Source organism: Brachyhypopomus gauderio, chromosome 3 (assembly GCF_052324685.1).
Source record: "Brachyhypopomus gauderio isolate BG-103 chromosome 3, BGAUD_0.2, whole genome shotgun sequence".
Classification (NCBI taxonomy): domain Eukaryota; kingdom Metazoa; phylum Chordata; class Actinopteri; order Gymnotiformes; family Hypopomidae; genus Brachyhypopomus; species Brachyhypopomus gauderio.
Window position 1 is genome coordinate 24,525,269 of NC_135213.1, and position 21,386 is coordinate 24,546,654.

The 21,386-nt window shown below is 45.3% G+C and overlaps 1 protein-coding gene across 1 annotated transcript in view; it reads right to left on the reverse strand.

The window, feature by feature from the left end:
• The window catches only part of arid5b (AT-rich interaction domain 5B), a 70,428-nt gene that overhangs the window by 18,165 nt on the left and 30,877 nt on the right, over positions 1–21,386 (reverse strand). The window contains exons 5-7 of the mRNA XM_077000591.1: positions 6,340–6,461; positions 5,067–5,268; positions 2,550–2,602 (exon numbers count right to left, since the gene is read on the reverse strand). Of these exons, the coding sequence (XP_076856706.1) occupies positions 2,550–2,602; positions 5,067–5,268; positions 6,340–6,461 (377 nt within the window). The remainder of the gene's footprint in view (positions 1–2,549; positions 2,603–5,066; positions 5,269–6,339; positions 6,462–21,386) is intronic.

Here is a 21,386-nt window from a genome sequence, read left to right on the forward strand (position 1 = left end):
AGTATTATAAAACATATTAGAAATAAACAACTTGCAAATAAAACTTCTTTGTTTTCTTTTTACTCCAATGAAAACGAAAATTAATAAATAGCTCCCACAATGACAACAGGAAAATGTATGAGTTTTACGACACTCAAGTGGGAGTGATAATTCTCCTTGGTATATAATTCAGTGTTAACGTGACTGCGTTTTCCTCCCCATGGTTTAACCCAAACGTTTTCAAATTATGTTATGATTAGTTTTATTACAGGTTTTCAAATTAATTTTTTATGGTGAAAAATACTAAAAGTCTTCTCTAGTCCTAGGCCTTTCTCAAGGTCTCTATTAATAGTGCTGAGTAAAATATGATAAAGCCTTTTCTGTTTTGGTTATGGTCATAGATTTCTTGATATTCCAAGAATAGGCTTGGTCGGTTTGCTGAGTGTGAGAAGCGACAAAAATACTGTGGTGTTGAAAGATATTCTATCATCGTTCCCACGGGATACTGTCAATCTCATCGCCATTCCCATCATTAGATTACCGGGGTAAATCATGTCCGGTGTGAATCAGCAACCGTTGTAGTTGGGCCATGCCGGGCCTTCTACTCGAGTGCACCTAGTGTCAAAACACGCGTGTTCAACGGCATGCTGCTGTTAACTCGAGCAAGTCTACATTCTGAACATATGTTGTGAAGCTGCACAATTCTTTGAATTTAAATGCCTGGTTTACCACTTACTTTTGTTTTCAAACCACCCGAAAATGTTTTATTTTATTTTATTTTTGTGGATCAAATGATAAACCAAATAATATATATAGCCCATAGATAACTTCTCATGGCTCATGTGATGTGTTCAAAACATCAAACGTTTTTCAGGACAAGTACAGAGAGATCGTGATTCCTTACTGGGAACATTCACATCTTCACGCTTCTGTTTACCTCTGACTCTGCAAAAGTGACTCGCCTCTAACACTGTCATGCAGTTGCCTCCTTAGCTCACAAACAAGTGACTGGTGTTTAACATGAGTTGCCGCGCATGCAAATAGACGTCATTTCCTGTTAACAACGTGATTATGCTTAAGCTCTTGTACAACACATCTGATTCGAGTCTAACCTGTTTAAACCTGCAATAACCAGTGAACCACAAGACTTCCAACACGCGATTAGCATAATGAAAACACATAGTGCTGATATTCATGAGACCTTCAGTGCATTCTTACAGCATGGGGTTAAAAGACTTTTAATGACCATTCCTGCTACCAGCCTTTCAACATAGAGGTATATGCTTTATAAACCCCAAGTCACTAAGCTGCATTTATGTATGGTGCATCAGGACACACGATAACTAGCCATCCTTTATATACTCTAGGTTGTTAGTGCCATGACAATGTAATATCTGCCACCCATTGAAAATCCCATTGAAATCTAGGTCTGTATTTCACACAAGACATCAGTGAAACTGCTATGTGGTGCTGCTGGGCTAGTTTGCAAGAAACATACTGTCTCCTTTAGCAATTAAAGAGGCGCTTGCAGTCATTACATCGGTCCACCAAGGCTGGCTTACTGCTCTCCTCTGCTCGCCGTGAAAATCCTTCATTCCTAATATCCCCTGACTGCTGTTTGTTTTAACATGGGTATTGTGGACATGGCCGGCCTAGGGCCGGGGCCCGGAGCCGTGGTCTTAAACGCAGTCACAGAGAGGTCATCCGCGACGGGGATGTGTAATCTCATCACTGTACGCCACAGAAACGTTTTCAATGACATCACTCCCCCTCCCACAACCCCAGTGCTCCCACCACGCCGATCGGCGCTACAGATGTCGTCTGCATCGAACGCAGCACCGCCGTGTCCCAGATGGCAGCCTCGCGGCATCTAAGAGGAGGACTAATCTCATCACGGGACATGCGCAAAGCACCCCACTTCCTGTGACTCAAAGCTAGATAAGCTAGATCAAAAGACGAGAGAATGAAAGAGAGAGAAAGAATGAAAGAGAATGAGAGAAAGAATGAAAGAGCAGGGGGAGAAAGAGGCCATGAGAGGCTTCCTGTTCACTCCTGATCCAAACAGCTTGGCTGCCTCGTTTGTTCCTCCTGCCTCTGCAGTGACACATGAAACTACGCGCTGCGTCACCGAGAATCTCGGGGTAACCTTCACTGATTAAATGGAAAGGGCCCTAATGTTTTCGCCATATTATTACCGCACAGATGTCAGAGGGGCTGCCAAACAAATTCTCCCGGTTCACCACTCGAAGAATAATAGCCCCTTAAGAGGCTCAACATGGGTACCCAACAGGCCCAGCCAATTTCCTTCCCCGGCAAACAGGGTTACACATGTTTTCCACTCGAAAATTTCATAGAACGAGCAGCCGAGTGCAGGTTTCGGGCCAGGCGCAAGCACAAATCCAGCAGACGCGGACTCGGCGGCCGAAATCTTCCCGCCTGTTTCGCGGGAACTGAACCGAGCCAAGGGTCGGGGGTGGGGGAGGGGTGGTGCCTGGGGGTGGGGGAGGGGGGAATAGGGCTGCTGGCAGCAGTGCGGAGGAAATCTTCAAACAGATAATGTGAATACTTACCAACTCATATCCTCCCAGCTTCTGAGCAGCTTGAAACATAGTCCAAAGGTTTACTGTCAGGAGAAAAATAAGTATATAGATCAATACCACAGGAGCAGAAAAGGGGGGGGGGGGGGGGAGTAGTTTGGAGACAAGATCCACAATCACATGCCATTCCAATTGACCAACTTCAAATAGGAACTGAAACATGATTCTAAGCACTTGTTACTTGTCAAAAACCCAATCCCTGCTTTTTTGTGTTTTTTTTTTTGTTGTTGTTTTTTTTAAAGTCCTAAATGCAAAGTAGGGGCCCTGCAGCAAATAGGAGAAAAAGATCACAACAGGTTAGTCATTTTAATGATGCAGTTATTCTATGTGTATAGTTAAAGGTTCGCTGAAATTAATGACAGGCTTGTGCTGCTGAGGAAACTTATCAATCAAGATTCAATCACCACCAGGCATGCGCGTGCGCGGCGCCCACCGCGTGTGTCAGAATGGCACTCTCCCAGCCCCATGCCTGCACTATTGATTTTTCACCTCCTCCCCAGCAGCAATTTCAGATGGACTGCAGGATTACACTGTGAGTTCTTTTTTAGCCCCCGTGAATGACAATAGGCCCATAGTGTAGAGCTCAGCTCTCTCCAAATACAGAGGCTTTCATGCATCAGTGTTATCTCTCTCTCTCTCTCTCTCTCTCTCTCTCTCTCTCTCTCTCTCTCTCTCATTACACACACACACATACAGTTTGTGGGCTATGTGAGCACAAACCCTGATTAAATATTTGATATGACCACTTAAGTTAAAGCTTGCGCTAATGGATCTGCACATACTAAAGTGTTTTAATGGGGTATTTTATGAAACGCAACCTTGAAACCATGAAAGAGCTATATCTTTGCTATATCCTTATTCTAAACATATTAGCTCGCAAAGCAGTTTGACTGAAACATTGTTCAAATATGGTGTAACATCTTACCGTTTTTGAGGGTCATACCTGATACGAAATATCATGAAATTCCAGTAGAATGAGTATAACTTTTATAGAAGGACTGCTCACATTAAAGTCTCTCTCTGAAATTCTACGATTAGTCATTCTGATGTCATTCTCGTCATGTTTTTAAAATCCAAACTGCAATTTCCCTTCTGCTCTACAGCTGCAGCTCGTTTTCACCGTTCCTCTGCCTTTTTGCTTAGTACTGCTCCTTCCAGAATGAAAGTCTAATTATGCTGCTAATATTGGGCCAGCACTGACAGCAGCCAGCGTAGAGGGCAGCCCGCGAAGACAATAGCACAGTTCTGCACGCTTCCCTCCTCTCTGTAATTGACCCTAACCCCATCTGGGGAGTGATCCAGCCTGCATGTAACAAGTGTTTTTCACTTCCTTGCATTTCATAACAAAAGAGAACGTCTTAATCTGGAGCTGTTTTTCAGGGCAATGTAGTGACGCGCTTCCTGGGTCTCTGATTTTAATGACTGTGCATGTCCCATTCAACCGTTTATCTGTTCTCCAAACCCCAACGGCACCTCCATGACAGCGGTATCACTGTGTGTGTGTGTGTGTGTGTGTGTGTGTGTGTGTGTGTGCGCGCGCACGCGCATGTGTCAGTCTGTCAATAGACTCTGATCCAGCAACAGTAACAATAAAGGTGTCTTGGCACACAACTGAAATAATATGATGTAGTCTGGCAGACTATCAATGAGTTACTGATGCCTATTCACAGCACACAAACACACTGTTTAAAACAACAGGAGGTGCATCATTTCTTGTGTGTCTGTAGGAATACAAAATAGCAGAAAAAATTTCTGTTGTTGCTTTTGAGTGCAGGAATACAAAACAGGGAGCGAGAAATGCGACTTTTTGCTCAAAGGCTTCCATCATGCAGAGATGACTTGAATCTGAGTAATTAGGTTTGCCATAAACTGCTTGTCAATTCAGGTCAGACATGGCATGCACGTTTCCATATTCATGAACTGGAAGGATGTTTTCACTGATGATGGCAGCGAAATCAAGGGGGGAAATGAAGATGAATATTAACATTTTTTGCTTTTAGCATTTAGATAGTAAGGGGGAGTCTTCATGCACAATTCGGAGCTTGCATTTGATGCTCAGCCGCTTGCCCACACATGTCATGAACACTGAGTCGTAAGCCGAAGACGTCAAATCGGAACGGGCAGAGCTGACCAGCAATGACTGTTTCGACACTTTCTTAAGTTACCTTGACCTACTTTTCAGCTCAGCCGAGTAGACTGTGAGCTTTCTTTTGGCGTTGGTTCTTCAAAAGAACACTAAATGGCCTCCAGTGAGGGAACGGACATTTCCCAGGATGCAGCGTGATGTTTACGGCGTGGTCTGAGGGTGAAAATGCAGAGGCCTGACTTAGTGGGGGAAGCTGACACTCTTGGCCCGCTTGGCTTTTCCAGCTGACCCGTCAGCTCATGAGCGATGCTGACTGCCAGCCAGCGGCCAAGCGAAGTAGAGCTTGATCCTCAGAGAGAGAGAAAGAGAGGGAGAAAGAGAGAGAGAGGCCATAATGAACTCACTCTGCTTGAAGCCCAGGTAGGGTATCCGCTCGATGGGGGTCTTCCTCTCTTTCATGTACTTGTAGAGAGCCACGAGGAAGGCCTGCTCTTCAGCGCGGCACTCCTCACCGGCCTCGTCCTTGGTTTTGTCCTCTGTCGCCGCCTTCTTGCACCCACCGCTGCTCTTGGGTCTGGCCACCGCCGTCTTTGCCTCTCCTTTCACCTGTCGACAGAGGGCCACACAGAAGGTTTCAGGAGAAGTAATGTTAGAACCATTCCCATTGGCTAGGCAGGGTCATAAAGTCTAGTTTGTATTGACCACATAAGGTATAGAGTGCCATCCAACCTGTAGTTTAGGTCTAATCTAAACTACTAAACTACTTTTGAACTACTTTGTGCTGTAATCTAAATCGCTTTGCCATGGGTTGAGAGCTTCTGAAACATCTTGAGTATTTGGAGCTCTGATGTGCAATAAAAAAAAAAAGGAGACCCGCTGAAATTCTCGCCACCAGATCCTCGGTTTCCAAGCAGCAGAGAACTCACAGTGGGCGTGTGACCCGACGGGCGAACGGCTAGAGCCTGATCTGGAGTCAGATCCCAGGTGCCGGCTTCAGCCGCGGCGTGGCACGCGGCAGCCAGCGCAGGCCCACACGCGTCTGCTCAGCCATCTGCTCCGGACGATCGGGCACATTTATTTTCCAAAAGGAGCCATCAAGGCTGGCGGGGACGCGTGAATGAGCAAGAGAGGAAGCGTCGGAGACGCTAGCTCATGTCGCCACTAAATAAACACAACCTGGAATCAGTGCCGCCGTCCACGCGAGCCTTAGCGAGGCCGCGCGGTCTAGTTCCTGACGCTTTTTATGGACACTTGTTTATTAGAAGGACTCTACCTGAGCACAAACAGCAGAATATTTCAGATATGCACGCTGGGCTGTCTGGTAGGGGAGAAAAGCCCCAGTCTTGACCCCATAAACCGCAAGTGGGTAGACGCCTCGCCGGAGCGGTGTGAGCAAGCCGCCGTTTGGAGGAGGGGTGCGCCAAAAAGGAAGTGTGAAACAGCGTGGCCATGTGCTGGCAAGGGAAATGGCAGGAAATGACACGTGTGTACAAAGGTCACTGACATAACAAGGGGAAACACAGCTGTGGACATTTCCAAAGGCTTAACAGTAGTTACTTAATTAAATATTATGCAGTTCTGAGGAAACAGAAACAGTGTGTGTGTGGGGTTGGGGAGGACACACAGTCTGGCCCTTTAAGGCTGGACTCACAGTAAAGAGCATAATGAGTACGCTACCTTGGTCGGGGTCTTGGGCTCCACGATGCTGGGCTCCTTGGTGCAGCCACCCTGGCCCTGTGAGTCTCTCCGCTGGGAGATGGACAGCTTCTTCTTCCGGGGCCGGCCCTTCAGGTTTGGTGCTGCGGAGAGCGGGAGGCAGCCACTTACAGTCCAGCAGGCAGTGACAGTGATTGCGACAACACACCCACTCACCCTACAGGCGCCTGACGCACTCTCCCAGTCTTATGGGCCCCATACGGCCGCAAGACAGGGGCAAATGAGACGCCACCACAGACCAAAATAGAGTAATGATGAGGTTCGTCTAAAAATGGGGACATCAACTGTAGCAGGCACGAGCCTTGTCTGAAATAATATGGTGCTGCTGGAATATTTTGTGAACAACTTTTTTTCCCCCTCATGACTTGGAAGATGTCCAAGCTTTCATATAATACACTGAGATAGTGTTGAATCTGGCACCCATTAACCTAAAACACAACTTGATATTACCAGCTTAGCTTTCTTAGCTTTATTTACTTTCATTCTTTATGATATAAGCAGTTTTTATTATTAGTTTTGCTCACTGCCAACGTTATTTCAACATAAGTGTAAAAAATATCCTAGTAGTATAAGCTGTGAAACTAGGCGTCAATAGCTATGTGAGATTCAATAGCACCTGAGAAAATTCCTAACATACCAGCTCTCAAAATAACATTTGGGAGTAAAGTTAGTGCTTGTTCACGCACATCTGACTGTGTGTGTATGTGTGTGCGTGTCTGTGTATGTGTGTGTGTGTGTGTGTGTGTGTGTGTGTGTGTGTGTGCATGTCTGTGTGTGTGTGTGCGTGCGTGTCTGTGTATGTGTGTGTGTGTGTGTGTGTGTGTGTGTGTGTGTGTATGTGTGTGTGTGTGTGTGTGTGTGTGTGTGTGTATGTGTGTGTGTGTGTGTATGTGTGTGCGTGTCTGTGTATGTGTGTGTGTGTGTGTGTGTGTGCGTGTCTGTGTATGTGTGTGTGTGTGTGTGTATGTGTGTGCGTGTCTGTGTATGTGTGTGTGTGTCTGTGTATGTGTGTGTGTGTGTGTGTGTGTATGTGTGTGTGTGTGTGTGTGTGTGTGTGTGTGTGTGTGTGTGTGTGTGTATGTGTGTGCGTGTCTGTGTATGTGTGTGTGTGTGTGTGTGTGTGTGTATGTGTGTGCGTGTCTGTGTATGTGTGTGTGTGTGTGTGTCTGTGTGTGTGTGTGTGTGCGTGTCTGTGTATGTGTGTGTGTGTGTGTGTGTGTGTATGTGTGTGCGTGTCTGTGTATGTGTGTGTGTGTGTGTGTGTGTGTGTGTGTGCGTGTGTGTGTGTGTGTTAGACCCAAAGCACCTCAGAGCATCTTTATTTAAAGGTCCGCTTGTCAAGCGGAATGTTTTAGTCCAAAAGGGACGCCAAAAGAAACACTGGAGCACATTTCCGGCAGTTGTTGAAGGCAGGAGGCCGAGCTTCCCTTTGCTTTTCACCATCAGAGCTGTTAAACCACTCAGTGCGTCAAGTCGGAAAATGACAGCCATAAGCAACGAATCAAACGGCCTGAGACGGGCGGGCCTTCTGACACAAAAAGAGTGAAAAAAGCCCAGAGGGGCGATGCTCAAGTGTGTACTGGGTCAGTGGGGTGACCTGATGACACATTCCATGTCTGCTGGTGACGGAGATTCCATGTCTGCTGGTGACGGAGGCCCAGTCAAGGTTAGTCCAAGCCCAAGGCCCCAGCCAGTTCACAGAGTTCTAATCTCCTAATAGAGTTTGAGGAATAGCAAAAACAAACCTGCTCAAAATCTGCCCAGGGAAAGGAACATAAAGGTTTATCAGAGTACTCAGTCAAAGTCAGATTTTGGCATTTAACTTTGACCTATTAAACCTGTAGAAAACATATGTAGGTGTATATACGTATGTAGTCATATACACTCACTGGCCACTAGTTTATAAGGTGCACCTGTTCAAATGCTCGTTAATACAAAGATCTAATCAGCCAATCACATGTCAGCCACTCAGTGCATTTAGGCATGTAAACATGGTCAAGACAACCTGCTGAAGTTCAAACAGAACATGAGAAAGGGGGAGGTGACATAAGAGACTCTGAACATGCTGCTGCTAGATGGGATGGTGTTTCAGTATCTGCTGATCTACTGGGATTTTCATGCACAACAATCTTGAGGGTTTACAATGTGTGATCAGAAAACGAGAAAATAAGAAAATATCAAGTTAGAAAAGTGAGAACATTTTCAGTGTGTCTGTGTGTGTATACACACACACACACACACACACACACACACACACACACACACACACACACACACACACACACACACACACACACGTGGTGTATGTGTGTATTTAATCACCTCTAATCACATCTTTACACACATACACACAGGCACACGCACACACACACGCATATCATAATATATTCCCCATTATGTATCCTCATTATGCCATTTTTTCGCATAATTTCTCAGCAAGCAGCGGCCCCAAATTAAACCCTGAATTACAAGAATAAACATTTATGTAAGAAGCTTTTTTGTCACCTTGGCAACAGGCAAAAACCGCTTGTTTCATGCTGCCCATGTGACAAACACATTTGCACAGACATCAAACGCAGGTCCTGCTGCACCCCGCTGAGGTTATGGGGACGTCTGGGAAACCAGAGTGCTTCTTTCTCAAATATCAGTTTGTCTTTGTCACCGAGATTAATGTACTCTCACGGTTATTTCGCTTTTATTTCGCTCCTTCTTCTCCCCTAGCCTGCTTCCCCTATACTACAAGTCACACCGTAATTTGAATTCCAGCCCTTTGAGTAATGTGCTTCTTCTGATTGGTGGAATGAATTCCTTCTTATTCTTCACGCTTGTTTTGTCTTCTCTGAGCTGCTTGGTGTGAGGACACAGTTTCAGATGTATGTATTACAAAGAGTGGCGTCTCGGGTTTAATGTGGTGTTTACAGTAAAGGGAGGGGTGTGTGTGTGTGTGTGTGGGGGGGGTTGGGGGCAGGATTATATGGATGGCAGCAAACATCTGCCCCCTTTCCTCACCATCCAGCCTACCATGAAACTACATCAAAGGAGAAGAGAAGGAAGCAGATGGAAGAGAGATAGAATCTGTTATTCCTGCTTCTGTATCTTGTATTATTGTTCTGGTCAGCTCCCCCGCTGGGCAGCCTATGTGGGCATATGACAGGGGCTGTACCTGCCCGGCTGCAGGGCATGGCCACTGTGAGGCTGGAGGTTTTAACTAGGCCTGAGGTTCAGCACACACATGTAAAGGACCACGCACCCACGAGCACCCGACCTCCGCAGAACTCCATGTCCCGCCTTTCACTCACCTTCCATTTAAGACTGCCATAGCAGCTGTTTTTCCTCTTCACTGTACCTTCAGTGCGCACACACACACACACACACACACACACACACACACACACACACACACACACACACACACACACACACACACACACACACACAGCTCTCCAGAACTCAGAGGAACAAAGCCAAAGTAAGTGATTCTGCCATAAAAGAAAAAGGACTCTAACACACCCCAAGATCCTCACCACCATCCATACACACCATCACGCATCTCTTCCTCCATTAAACAGCATGTAGCCATGTGACAAATACCGTTAGCTGACCATTCTAACAGGACCCTGCCATCCTTTGTCCATGCAGCACTATACGTTCTCTAACAGATCGAATGTCTGCTTACACATTCCTGCCGTTGCGTTTGCTCCTTGAGCGAATATGTCTGAAGCAGATCTGTGGATTCTCCTGCAAAAAGATTGGACTGAGCCATTTGAGGCTCAAGGCAAGTCTCAAAGGAAACCAAATTAAATGAATTGCCTCACAGAGTGTTACTCAACCACCTCCCCGTTTAGAAACACACACACACACGCACACGCGCGCACGCACACACGCACACACACACACACACACACACACACACACACACACACACACACACACACACACACACACACACACACACACACACACACACACAGGCAAGTACAGAACAGTATGTGAAAAATGCCCTGTGTCTTATCTCCTTCCTACAAGGCTACAAACATCTTAATCTTTCACTTCCCCACTGTCCTTTCAACAGTCATAAAATATAACCAGATACGCAGCATTCCGATGTTAATAAAATGCTTGTGCAATCTGAAAATACTACTTGGTTGCTGTCTTTGCATTAGCATCCGAGTGTTCGTGTTTGCATTTGAGATCTGAGCCCTTTATGCAGTTCAGGATTTAGTACAAGATGCCTCTTGTGTAGTCACATCTGTACTGCTCTGCTGGTGCTGTAACTAGCACACAAATGCAACGCAGCTAGGATCAGTACAGAAGGGCTCAACTTCATCTATAATGCAGCGCTGCATTTCTCTTGTGCATTCTTCTGATTCTCGTCTGTGGTTAGCAGGAAATTTGTCCACATTATTCTGGAGGTCAATTAATTTCAACGTGCTGCCAAAGAGCTCATACAGAAATGTCAGATATTTCATACTGAGCATTTTTATTTTTTTCATAGCCTCATTTACGACAGTCTTTCACAAACTCAAGTAACAAATTGGATCATAAACTATGTAAACAGACAGAGAGAAACACCGACTGAAAGACTGAAAAATGGAAGGATGAACATGTTTATATTGTAAAAAATATATTCGGATATTCATTATCTGTAAATATAGCTATCGCTGTCTATCTCTGCCACTGGGTCCTGTCATATGGCAAAATCAGCTGTTCCTGAACAGGCACTACTTAACCTAGCAGCACAGAGAGGCTTTGATGTCCCAGCCTCCCACCGGGCCAATCCCAAGACACCCTGTACTTTGTCATCATTGCTGCTTCAACCCCAATAATTCAGTTCATAATGTGAACCCAAGCATTGCTGGGCTAGATAGATTATATGAATATACACATGACAGAAACATTCATACCAATGTACTAGAGCAGGAAGGAGTGGTCTGCCCCTTCAAATCTATCTACATATCACACAGCTCACCATCTGTACAAGAGACAGGAGAAAATAAATCTCCACCTATTCCCAACCCACAAACGGTCTGATTTAATACAACACTATACAGCAGATGGCAGTGTGAGGCGCAGAAGGAGCAAAACATACACGATGAATAAATGATATCGTCCTCGCTAAATAATGCTGTGTGCTACTAAATCCCCATATGAGACGGCAACTGTTCTATCTTTTAATCTCAGACTGTGCTGGGCACCAACGAGGAGACGGATCGACAGAGAAACTCTCTCGGCTAGCGGGCCGGCAGCGTTTACGGTTTTGCAATGCAAACAGACGGAGGCCGAACAATGAGTCAATGTCAGTGGCGCGTCCCTCGCGAGGCGGGATATGCGGCGTGAGTGCGCCGGTGACGCACGCGCCAAGGTCAGATGCTAATTCAAGAGGGAGCGAGCGGTACAGTCGTCCAGTCGCGAGGACTGCGGTTACACGCGCGCGCACGGTCTCGCGCGCAAACTCAGAAATAAATCACACATGCTAGGACACCTAGCTGGCCGTTATCACATTAGTTGCTCACGGTGGCTGTTATTCATTTGTTTGTCTGTTTATTTATTTGTTGCCGGGTTTGTTTATTTCTGCTGAAGCTGGCAGTGTCACCGCGTCGGTTCCCGGTTGTGGCGGGAGAATGCTGTGTCAGCTGTAACTCACCCTATCCCCCCTCCCCTTGCAGTCCTAGGACCATTCATTCACCCAGTCTACCTCAGCATCTCAAAATCAATACCTAGCTGACCGTACTCGCGCGCATTTTTTTATATTACTCTGAGCAGCCAGGTCTTTAATCGCTATTGTCCCCTGTCGCAAATAAACCTCGACAGCAATGCTGAGCTCCAAGCGCCATTGCCAGAGCACTGTAACAGCCTGTCCAAGCCTGCTACCCTCAGAGAGGTGGCGGCGTCATGGCGCAAGTGCCAATGAACTCAGCATTGACAGCATTTACAGCCACTAAACTATGTACGGGGAGTGAAAAATACAACATGACTAATCCAATTATGGCAACAGCTTCATCTGGCCTTTGTTCTTATTTCACAGAAGCGCTTTTGTACAGCTCTGCGCAGCAATGCGACCCATGCATATTTTAGCTGGTGTTATTAACTTCTGACTAACAGTTATTTGATCTGTACCTAAAATAATCCAGTGTGACTCAGCTTCTCTCTACCCTTTATCTCTCCCTCTCTTTCGCGCGCGCTCGCTTGCTCTCTCTACATTCCTACAACAAATCATGATTATGATTGATCCACATCTCTATTTTTTACCATTTGTTTTTATTTTAAACAAAATCCATGAGGTGGTTCTGATGATTTCGAACCTTTGTGAGTGTACACACTCTGATATTAAAAAGGGGAACCATGGGAGTAAATGCCAGCATTGCTGGAGATTTGCCTTGAATTATTTATATCTGTCATGTTAGAGGAGCCATCTCATTGACAGCTCGCTGCCCTCTAGTGTCACTGAGAGGTATTACTCCCAGCAATAATGACCTCACATAACCACACGCACTTAGCACAGCCACACAGACAGCAGTTCCACACTAACGCCTTCCTTTCTCCACAAACACTGATCACATTAGCACAGTAATATAATGTTGGATGGTGTGTTACAATAACCACCTTAACACTGATACATGCAATTAAAGTATGACTTTTGGCTTAGCAGTAAAAGTGAGAAGAGATACATGTGTGTTTAAGTGCGTAAATAGTGTTTTGGCGGGAAGGGGTTAAAATAAACAACATATTAAAATGACCCCCCCCCCCCCCCCCCCATTTAACAATGGTGTAAACACTAATCTATGAGACCAGTTAGACCCTTTAAGACCTTAATCCAAGCTGGCTGCGTTTACCTGGCTGCCCCCAGCACACCGCAGGCTTCTGCCCGCTCTTGGGGCACCTGGCGGGGGGTTTGGGGGAGGGTCCACCTGGGGGAGGGTGCGATTTATGCATGAGCAAATGAACGTTCCCCTACGAATAAAAGATCACGCCACCCTCCAATCCCAGTGCTCCACATCCACCTCGTGCGCTGGCCCAGGTTGCATTTCATCAGAAATGAAACATGGGGCAGTATGTTAGTAAAGAGAGTGTGGGTGCACGTGTATGTATGTGTACTGTCGGGGGGTCTGCGGACTGTAAGGGTATCCACTCCAGGCCTAGGTGTATGTAATATTCACCAAACCAATTTCTCATAAATCTCATTTATTTTTACAGCTCTCTCCCTCACGACGACCCCCACCCCCCCCCCCCCACCCCCCCCCCCACTCTGCTCCGCTCCTAAATGAAGACACTAATGTTCAGCGCGGTTTGACTGAGCGTCGGTCCTCTGCGTTGGTGCTTAATGTATTGGATAGTTAGCACTTATGTTCCAATGGAATTTAATGCGGTCGGGAAATAAATTCATGAAGCGGCAAGAGCAATTTGGCTTCTGAAAAAAAGAAAAAGAAAAGTAGAGCAGTCTAAAAATCACTGATTAAATCAGATAATTAAGTAACAGAAATGAATGGATTCACATCTACATATGACTGTAATCTGCAATTCATAACGGAGATAAAAAATATATATAATGCAAACAGTTCTCTGTGAGGACCCATGGGATGAGATAAAGTTCCTTCCTGCACTGAAAAGTGTGGAACATCCAACGTGGAAAACAATCACTGTGTTCCAAGGTAAATTCATCAAAATAAATGGTGTGGCATCCGTGGGGAGGTGGAAAAACATGCGGAGTAAAAGATTTGCATCAGAATTGACGTTACTGGGGCAAAGCACAGTGAGCCTAAAGAGAAGAGGGCCTGTATTGCACAGATGGCTACCTCCAGCTACGGCGCTTCTGCTGGCCCTGGTGTGTGCGTGAACCTGCCTGGGCGGCTGTGGCGCTTCCCCAGGAGCACATGGGCCCTCAGCATCCTGGAGCATGCTGGGTCAGACTTTTAGTAGTGTCTGTCATCCCAAGCAGAGACAGAGCCCATTATGGAAGATGCAGGCGGATGTGTGATCGCATCCACAGCACCAATGCATGCGTGGACACACCCACAACCACGCCACAAACACCCACGTAAACACACACCACCATATTGCATCTCTGATGCTGTACATGGGCCAATCTGAAGTAAACTTTTCAGCAGTGTAATTGAGGGTGTTATTTTGTTTGCATGGGTTTCTGGAGAGCTGATGAGAGATGATAACAGAGAGACAAGGGATCCTAACACGATAGGATGTTTATTGAGATTAGGGCGCTTAAGGTTTCAGTAATAAGTACTTTGGTTAGCATGACAGAAATAGCTAGAGCACAAATGAGGCTATAAATGTACGAGTGACCACGCAGGCTGCTCGAAAGGCCGCCTTTCTCCACAAAAGAGGAGATATTTTTTGGCTTTAACTACAAGAAAGTCCCTCAAGCCATTAACTATTCTCTTTACATGCACCCAATTTAGGTTGTCACTCTCAAAAGAGTGGCAGGGAGAAAGAGAGGGAGGGAGGGTAAAACAGGGACTGAGAGAGGAAGTGTATGTGTGTATGTGTGTGTGTGTGTGTGTGTGTGTGTGTGAAAGAAAGAGAGAGAGAGAGAGATAGAGAGAGAGACCCAATGTTACTACAGCTGTTTGTTCACTCCTGCTGACATAATGTGAATTCCACAGTGGCTACGATTACCAGGGAGATAGAGCAGCATATGAAAGATCTTCTTCCTGCCTCTCAAACTTTGATTTGCGATGAATATAATTACATGGCCCAGCACGTGCTCTTTGTCAAAGTCAACACAAAAGGAGGCCAAACCATGGGCCCTTTTGCCTCAGTCACTAATGACTTTGGTTACAACGCAGGCAAGATGTCCCCGTGTGAGGTTGATGTCCCCGCATGAAGGGGCATGCTCCCGCATCCACACATAAACGCATCTCGCATTCACACACACTCACACACAATCCACCTGCAAATGTCACTGCTTGCATGACACAGTAGCGCCACTCTTTAAACCTATTAGGGCCTTGAAATGCACAGGAAGTGGGAGGGAGAAAGGCCCCAAAAGAGGAGGAGCCTCCTCTCATCTGCATGCGTGATTTTTGATTGGCTGGCTGTAGGCCAGGCACTAATCATAATTATGTAGCTGACTGCAGACCCTGATCCACAAGATCCCCATGACAACCAGGCTACCGGCAGTGCATGTATATTTACCATAAACTTAATAGAACTTTGAAGTGGGCGCCCCGCTATAGGTGAGCTGTTTGAAGAGGCTGGATGGGACGGATCTGATCTTGCAGCTCCCACAGAGTAATGGAATATTACAGACTTAGACATTACAGTCTTGCTTAGGAATCAGCGATGGAGAGGAAATGGGACCAATGCAGGATAATGCTGCAGATATGAAACACATGGTAAGTGTGTGATCATTTATAGGCATTTGTTTCTATCTCTTCAAGCTCCTGGTCCCCGCAGAAGAAAGTCTGTGGTCCCGTTTTTCTATGAAATGTCTCTGCTTCTTCACGACACGGATCTGCAGGCAGCGACAAACGTTGCTTTCTGGTCCTGCCACGTCATTCAAGGTCGTCGTTTTGTTCCCGCTGACTTGTGACATTTTTGAAATGGCATTAGCGCTCTTTTTAACGAGCAAGAGGATTCTGGGATGGCACTTGAAAGCTTCCCGTATAGACCGTCTTTTTAAGTCAAGGGTTCACATGCACTCTTTTGTACAATCATAGCATAGCACTGGGTTTAACTAGGGAACCATGGATACAAATCCTGCCCCAGTTCCTCTACAAGGAGATGCAGGCTCACTGGGCCCCCACACATATGGATCCATGCCCACTAATGTCATTGTAGATCGGGTCTGCAGGGACATCTGATAACAAGGGAGCAGCTCCTAGCGCCAGGGTCCCACCCCTCCCCTCCCCATGACCTGAACAATTCATAACTCCCTAGCTCCTCCCTCCACTCTCCCCTCTCTATCTTCTCCACCACTCACAAGACGGTTCATTTGCATATCACTGTCAAAATCTGAATCAGCGAGTTCCGCTCTCCCGCTGGTGCGATGGGTCAGCAGTTAACCTGCTGTGCCCCTGTGGACCAGGAGGGCCTGGCAGGATGACAGTCTCACCGGTGCTGACAGCCTCCATTTGTCTTATAGGCAAAGCGTCTGCCCAGGAATGGATCCGCTCCATTGGCTGACAGGGTATATTTGCATAATTCCATGTGTGTTTGCATAAATATAAATAAAACATTCTAATGAGGCTGGAAAAAAACGGAAGGCAAGATATTGGGTCAACGCATGACTTCCCGTTTAAGATATTACTTTGTTTATAGGGGAATTAATTAGAGTCTATGAAGAACAATTACAGTCAATGTCAGGTATCCCTGTAAGCACTTGAGCTTGAGCGAAATAAGGGCAGCGCTTAAAAAGGACCATTTGAATTTCTGTGCTCATGTTCCACTTACATGCCAGAGCTACATAAGCCTCTCCAGGAAGAGGTAATTAAACAACTCAAAGAACGATTGTTTCACTTTCTGCTCATTCATTCCAGTAGAAAAAAAAGGTCCTCACAACAAAACAGATGGAATCTCAGTGGGTAGTAACCTCACCAATATTAAAGCAATACATCAAAAAGGCACATTATGCTACACTACACCTTAACTTCAAGACGGAAACTGAACAGGCAGTATCTGTATTTAAATTCTGAATATTTAAAAAGCTCAGCTCAACAGGGTTGTAGTGAAGGGCCTCTTCTTAAATGAGCAGGAGGCCATGGGCTGTTCCTGTAATTTCATGAGTATGTGTAAGAATGCAACACAGCACTACACTGCACTGGACTGAATATGCTCTACTGGCTCTCAGTGTGACCCAGTATATAACTGTTAGCAGGAATTCAGCAGAGGAAACATTCAATTGATAAGCCACCGGATGACAGTAAACTGAGTGAGAGAGAGAGAGAGGGAGAGGGTGGCAGAAAGGGAGGGAATGAGGGAGAGAGGGAGAGAAAGAGAGCATTGGTATTCAGCACATGAAGAGTAATGTAGTTAGTTGGCCAGTAATAAACCATCTTGCCGCCTCTGTAAAGTTTATTCTAGCGGAACCCTGCAGGAGCCGGGCAAAGAGAATGTGTCATGAGGTCTCAGAGCTGACCTTTAAAATGACTAAAGTGTGGAGAGCTGTAAAATAATAGTTTGTCACAAGAGCCGTGAAAGCTGCAACCACTCCAGGAGTGTTTAATCACTACATGTCAAAATAATGAAGTAGCACAACGCCACTGTCTCAAAATGAAATTATCCTGAGGGCATCAGTGAGGGGGTGGGAGTGGTAAAGGCATACCAACATTCCAGCCATGTGAGATTGTAACTGCTGGTGCTGACGACTGATTTCATTTTCGCTCTTTTCTCTACGCTGCTGTTGGAGGACACCCCGCCCCCTCGTCCCCCCCACCGGGTCTTTGTACACAGAGGTCTTCGGAGTGCTGTTCTGAGATCCTGGACTCATTTAGTGGTGCTGTCCTCATTGTTACACTCTGCTGTGCGATGTCCCAATGCCGCTTCACCTTGTCTTCTCTAAGGGCCGGAAAAAAGTGCAAGGGCCGGAAAAAAGGTCACTTGTGGAAAAAAAAACACCCAAAGAGCCAGGAAGAGTATCCAACTCGAAGCTCAAATGCTAATCTCTCAGATCAGCACCATCTCATTTAGACCACTGGCTTCTTTACCTCTTTTTTTCTTCAACGAGAGCTTCGTGTGTTGTCATTATTCTGTACATGCTTTTGAAACGACCTTGTTGAAATGGCAGACGGTGCCTTCACGCTCGCATCCACGGAATGATGTATGATTGTACTCTGGTTCTTCTGCTCACAACGGCTGGGGAGGCACAATGCACCAACTAATTGTTTAACTGAAGCGGCAGGGCTATTAAGACCGCGACTATACCGCTCTTCAAAATGGTCGTCTATTATTTCCGCATGAATGGCCCTGCGCTGTGCAAATCTCAAATTAGAGCTCTCCCGAAAGTCAATCCAGCGCCTCTGATGGTTAGTGTTCTAATAAATATCAAACCTATACAATAAAAATTAAACACAATTGGCTCGGAGACCAAATTGGAGGCTTATTACCCTCTTATTTGGAATGGAAGACCCCCTTTTTTAATTTCCCGAGCAGCCCAAACCACTCGACATAATGACAGTTAATTACAGTGAAATACAACACGGGCTGAATGCGTCCCCTGGGTTACTGATATGTCATGGTACACAGAGAGGAGTGTGTATGCAGCCTAAAGCCTGGAAGGGCGCACAAGAGCGGTGGGTGTAACGGCAGTGCCTGTATCTGGCGGGAGTGGCTGGGGGTGTGGCACTTGGGGCGGGGCTAGGGCAAGGGGGTGTGTGGCCAGGGAACAGAGTGGCCCTGCTCCATCACACCTCATTTAGTTCGAGAGCTGGAGGATGTCACCCAGGACGGTGATGGAGCTCCTCACAACGCCACCGTATTGCGGCCCGCTCACATGTCCACATCAGAACTCTTGTCAACACAAATTTAATTACCTTTTGGAGAGACACGTCAGTCGACACAATGCAATGCCTGTCACAACAATAACGCAGATTACTGGCCATTTGTAATGTTGACATTATTAGCAAATGTGCAGCACATTCTAGAGGAAAATGACGACGATCCTCTCCTCTAAAATGGCTTCTATATTTGGAGCAATAATAGGAAAGTCAAATGAGAGAGGGAGACTGAAAGAAGGAGAGAAAGAGAGAGAGAGAGAGAGAGAGAGAGAGAGAGAGAGAGAGAGAGATTTTGGCAAGGCGTAAATGAATTCTTTTTTAGTCATTGATTTATGAGACAATAGAAGGCTACGCTTGTTGCAAAGGAACAATGGTTCTGGCTCTATCACAGCGTACACAATGTTAGAGTCACAGTACTGTGAGGAATGGCAGCTAAAAGGGATAAATGCTAACTGGAGGAATGTCTTTAAAAGGATGTGTATACGTGTTTGTCTCCGGCTGCAGTGATACGAGATGAACAGAACAGGGGCATAGTGTCGGCTCTGACTGTAAGAGAAAATTCTTATAAAAGGACATGATGAAGAAATTTAAAAAATTAAATAAAGAAATTATTTTCCATCACTGAAACCAACGCACACATTCACACACATAAAAAGAGACAGACAGAAGGCTTCTGTGGCAAAAAAAAGTATATTGAAGGAGCCATACTGTGGGAGAATCTGTAGGGAGTCTGCAGTACTTCCTGAGACAGGGACCATGGGCACACTGGATACATAATTGGTATACACAAACAACAGAACTGTGTGTGTGTGTCAGAAAAATGGCCTTACTACAGCAAGTCACGGGAGCAGTAGAATAAAAAACTATATATATATATATTGAACAAGCCCTTTAAGTTATATATATATATATATATATATATATATATATATATATATATATATATATATATATATATATATATATATATATATATATATATATATATATAGTTTTTTATTCTACTGCTCCCGTGACTTGATATATATATAAACTTGAAGGGCTTGTTCAAACTGGGCTTGTTCCTATATGTTTGAACCATATGTGAGGTGAGTAACCTAAGCCCCATCTAATGCCAGGAATGCCCAGCCAAAGTCAAATGTTGCTGTAGCATCCATCATACGTAAACAGCCCTCCAATGTCTCCATACTGCCTGCTGCTTCTACAATGTACAGTTCTTTAGTAGCCAAGTTGATTCATGTACCAAGTGAATACAGGTTGATCTGAAAATACTGCAAAACTTTAAGCCTTGATAGAGAGTAAAATCAAAAGCATCCCACTGGAATAAGACTTTAAAGATGCCTCTTGAGTAAAACAATGGTTGAGTATAGTTGGGAACACTAATGCCTCTCTGTTCTTTGCCATGCATGGCTGATCAAGAGTGTGTGTGTGTGTGTGTGTGTGTGTGTGTGTGTGTGTGTGTGTGTGTGAGTGTGTGTGAGAGACACAGAGAGAAAGAGCGAGTGAGAGACTCAGAGAGAAGGGGGTCGAGTGTCCCCACTCCTCATTAAGACACATCGCAGTCAGAAGGAGCACAAGAGGGGACCTGAATTGCGATCTCATCGTGTGCCCACTAACCCAGGCTGCATCCTGGAGCCTTCAGGGCCCCCAGCCTTTAATCTGCCTTCCACCCTGTGACCCCTCCGACAGAGCACAGACAACCACTAGAGAGCCCTCAACGGAGTGGGGGACGCAGTTCAGAAACTTAGTCTACATACAAATAATGAATTAAATAAATGCACACATGCAAATAGACGAGAAAGTGATTGCCACTCAAGGCAATTTGCATCTCCCGATTACTGATAAACCAGCTAAGACAATCACATTAACTCCCAATTAGTTCTTTTGGTGACAGTTGGTAATTGGCTATGCTTTTGTTTTGCTCTAGATACAGCAGAACAGCAGCTAAAATGAGACTGTACCAGTTCCTATGATAATAACACAATATAAATCTGAGAAAACAGGCAATGGAGAAAAATGATTCATCGGAGCCCAACACTATAAATAGTGACAAGCCCATCTGAGTGACAAGCACATGCTTTAGAAGTTCCTCTTTGAAGAGCTTAGCCATGAGCTGCAGCCTTCATTGGCCATTGTTTGGACAGGGAGAAAAGCCTTTTAAGGGTTTAATTTGATGTCAAAAAAGACTGAGACTCTAAACAGAGCGCCACACTGTGTGACATTCACTAACATTACATAATGTACGAGTCTAAACAAGAAGAACACATTTAGAAAGTGCATACATACTCATGTACTCACACACACAAACCTATAGAAACACACACCTCACACACACACACACACACACACACACACACACACACACACACACACACACACACACACACACACACACATACACACACATATATATATATATATATATATATATATATATATATATATATATATATATATATATATATATATATATATATATATATTAAACATAGGTATTAGACCATGCAAAGGGGATTTGAGCTGCAATTTTCTCCTGAGGGAAAATGAATAGGGTACAAT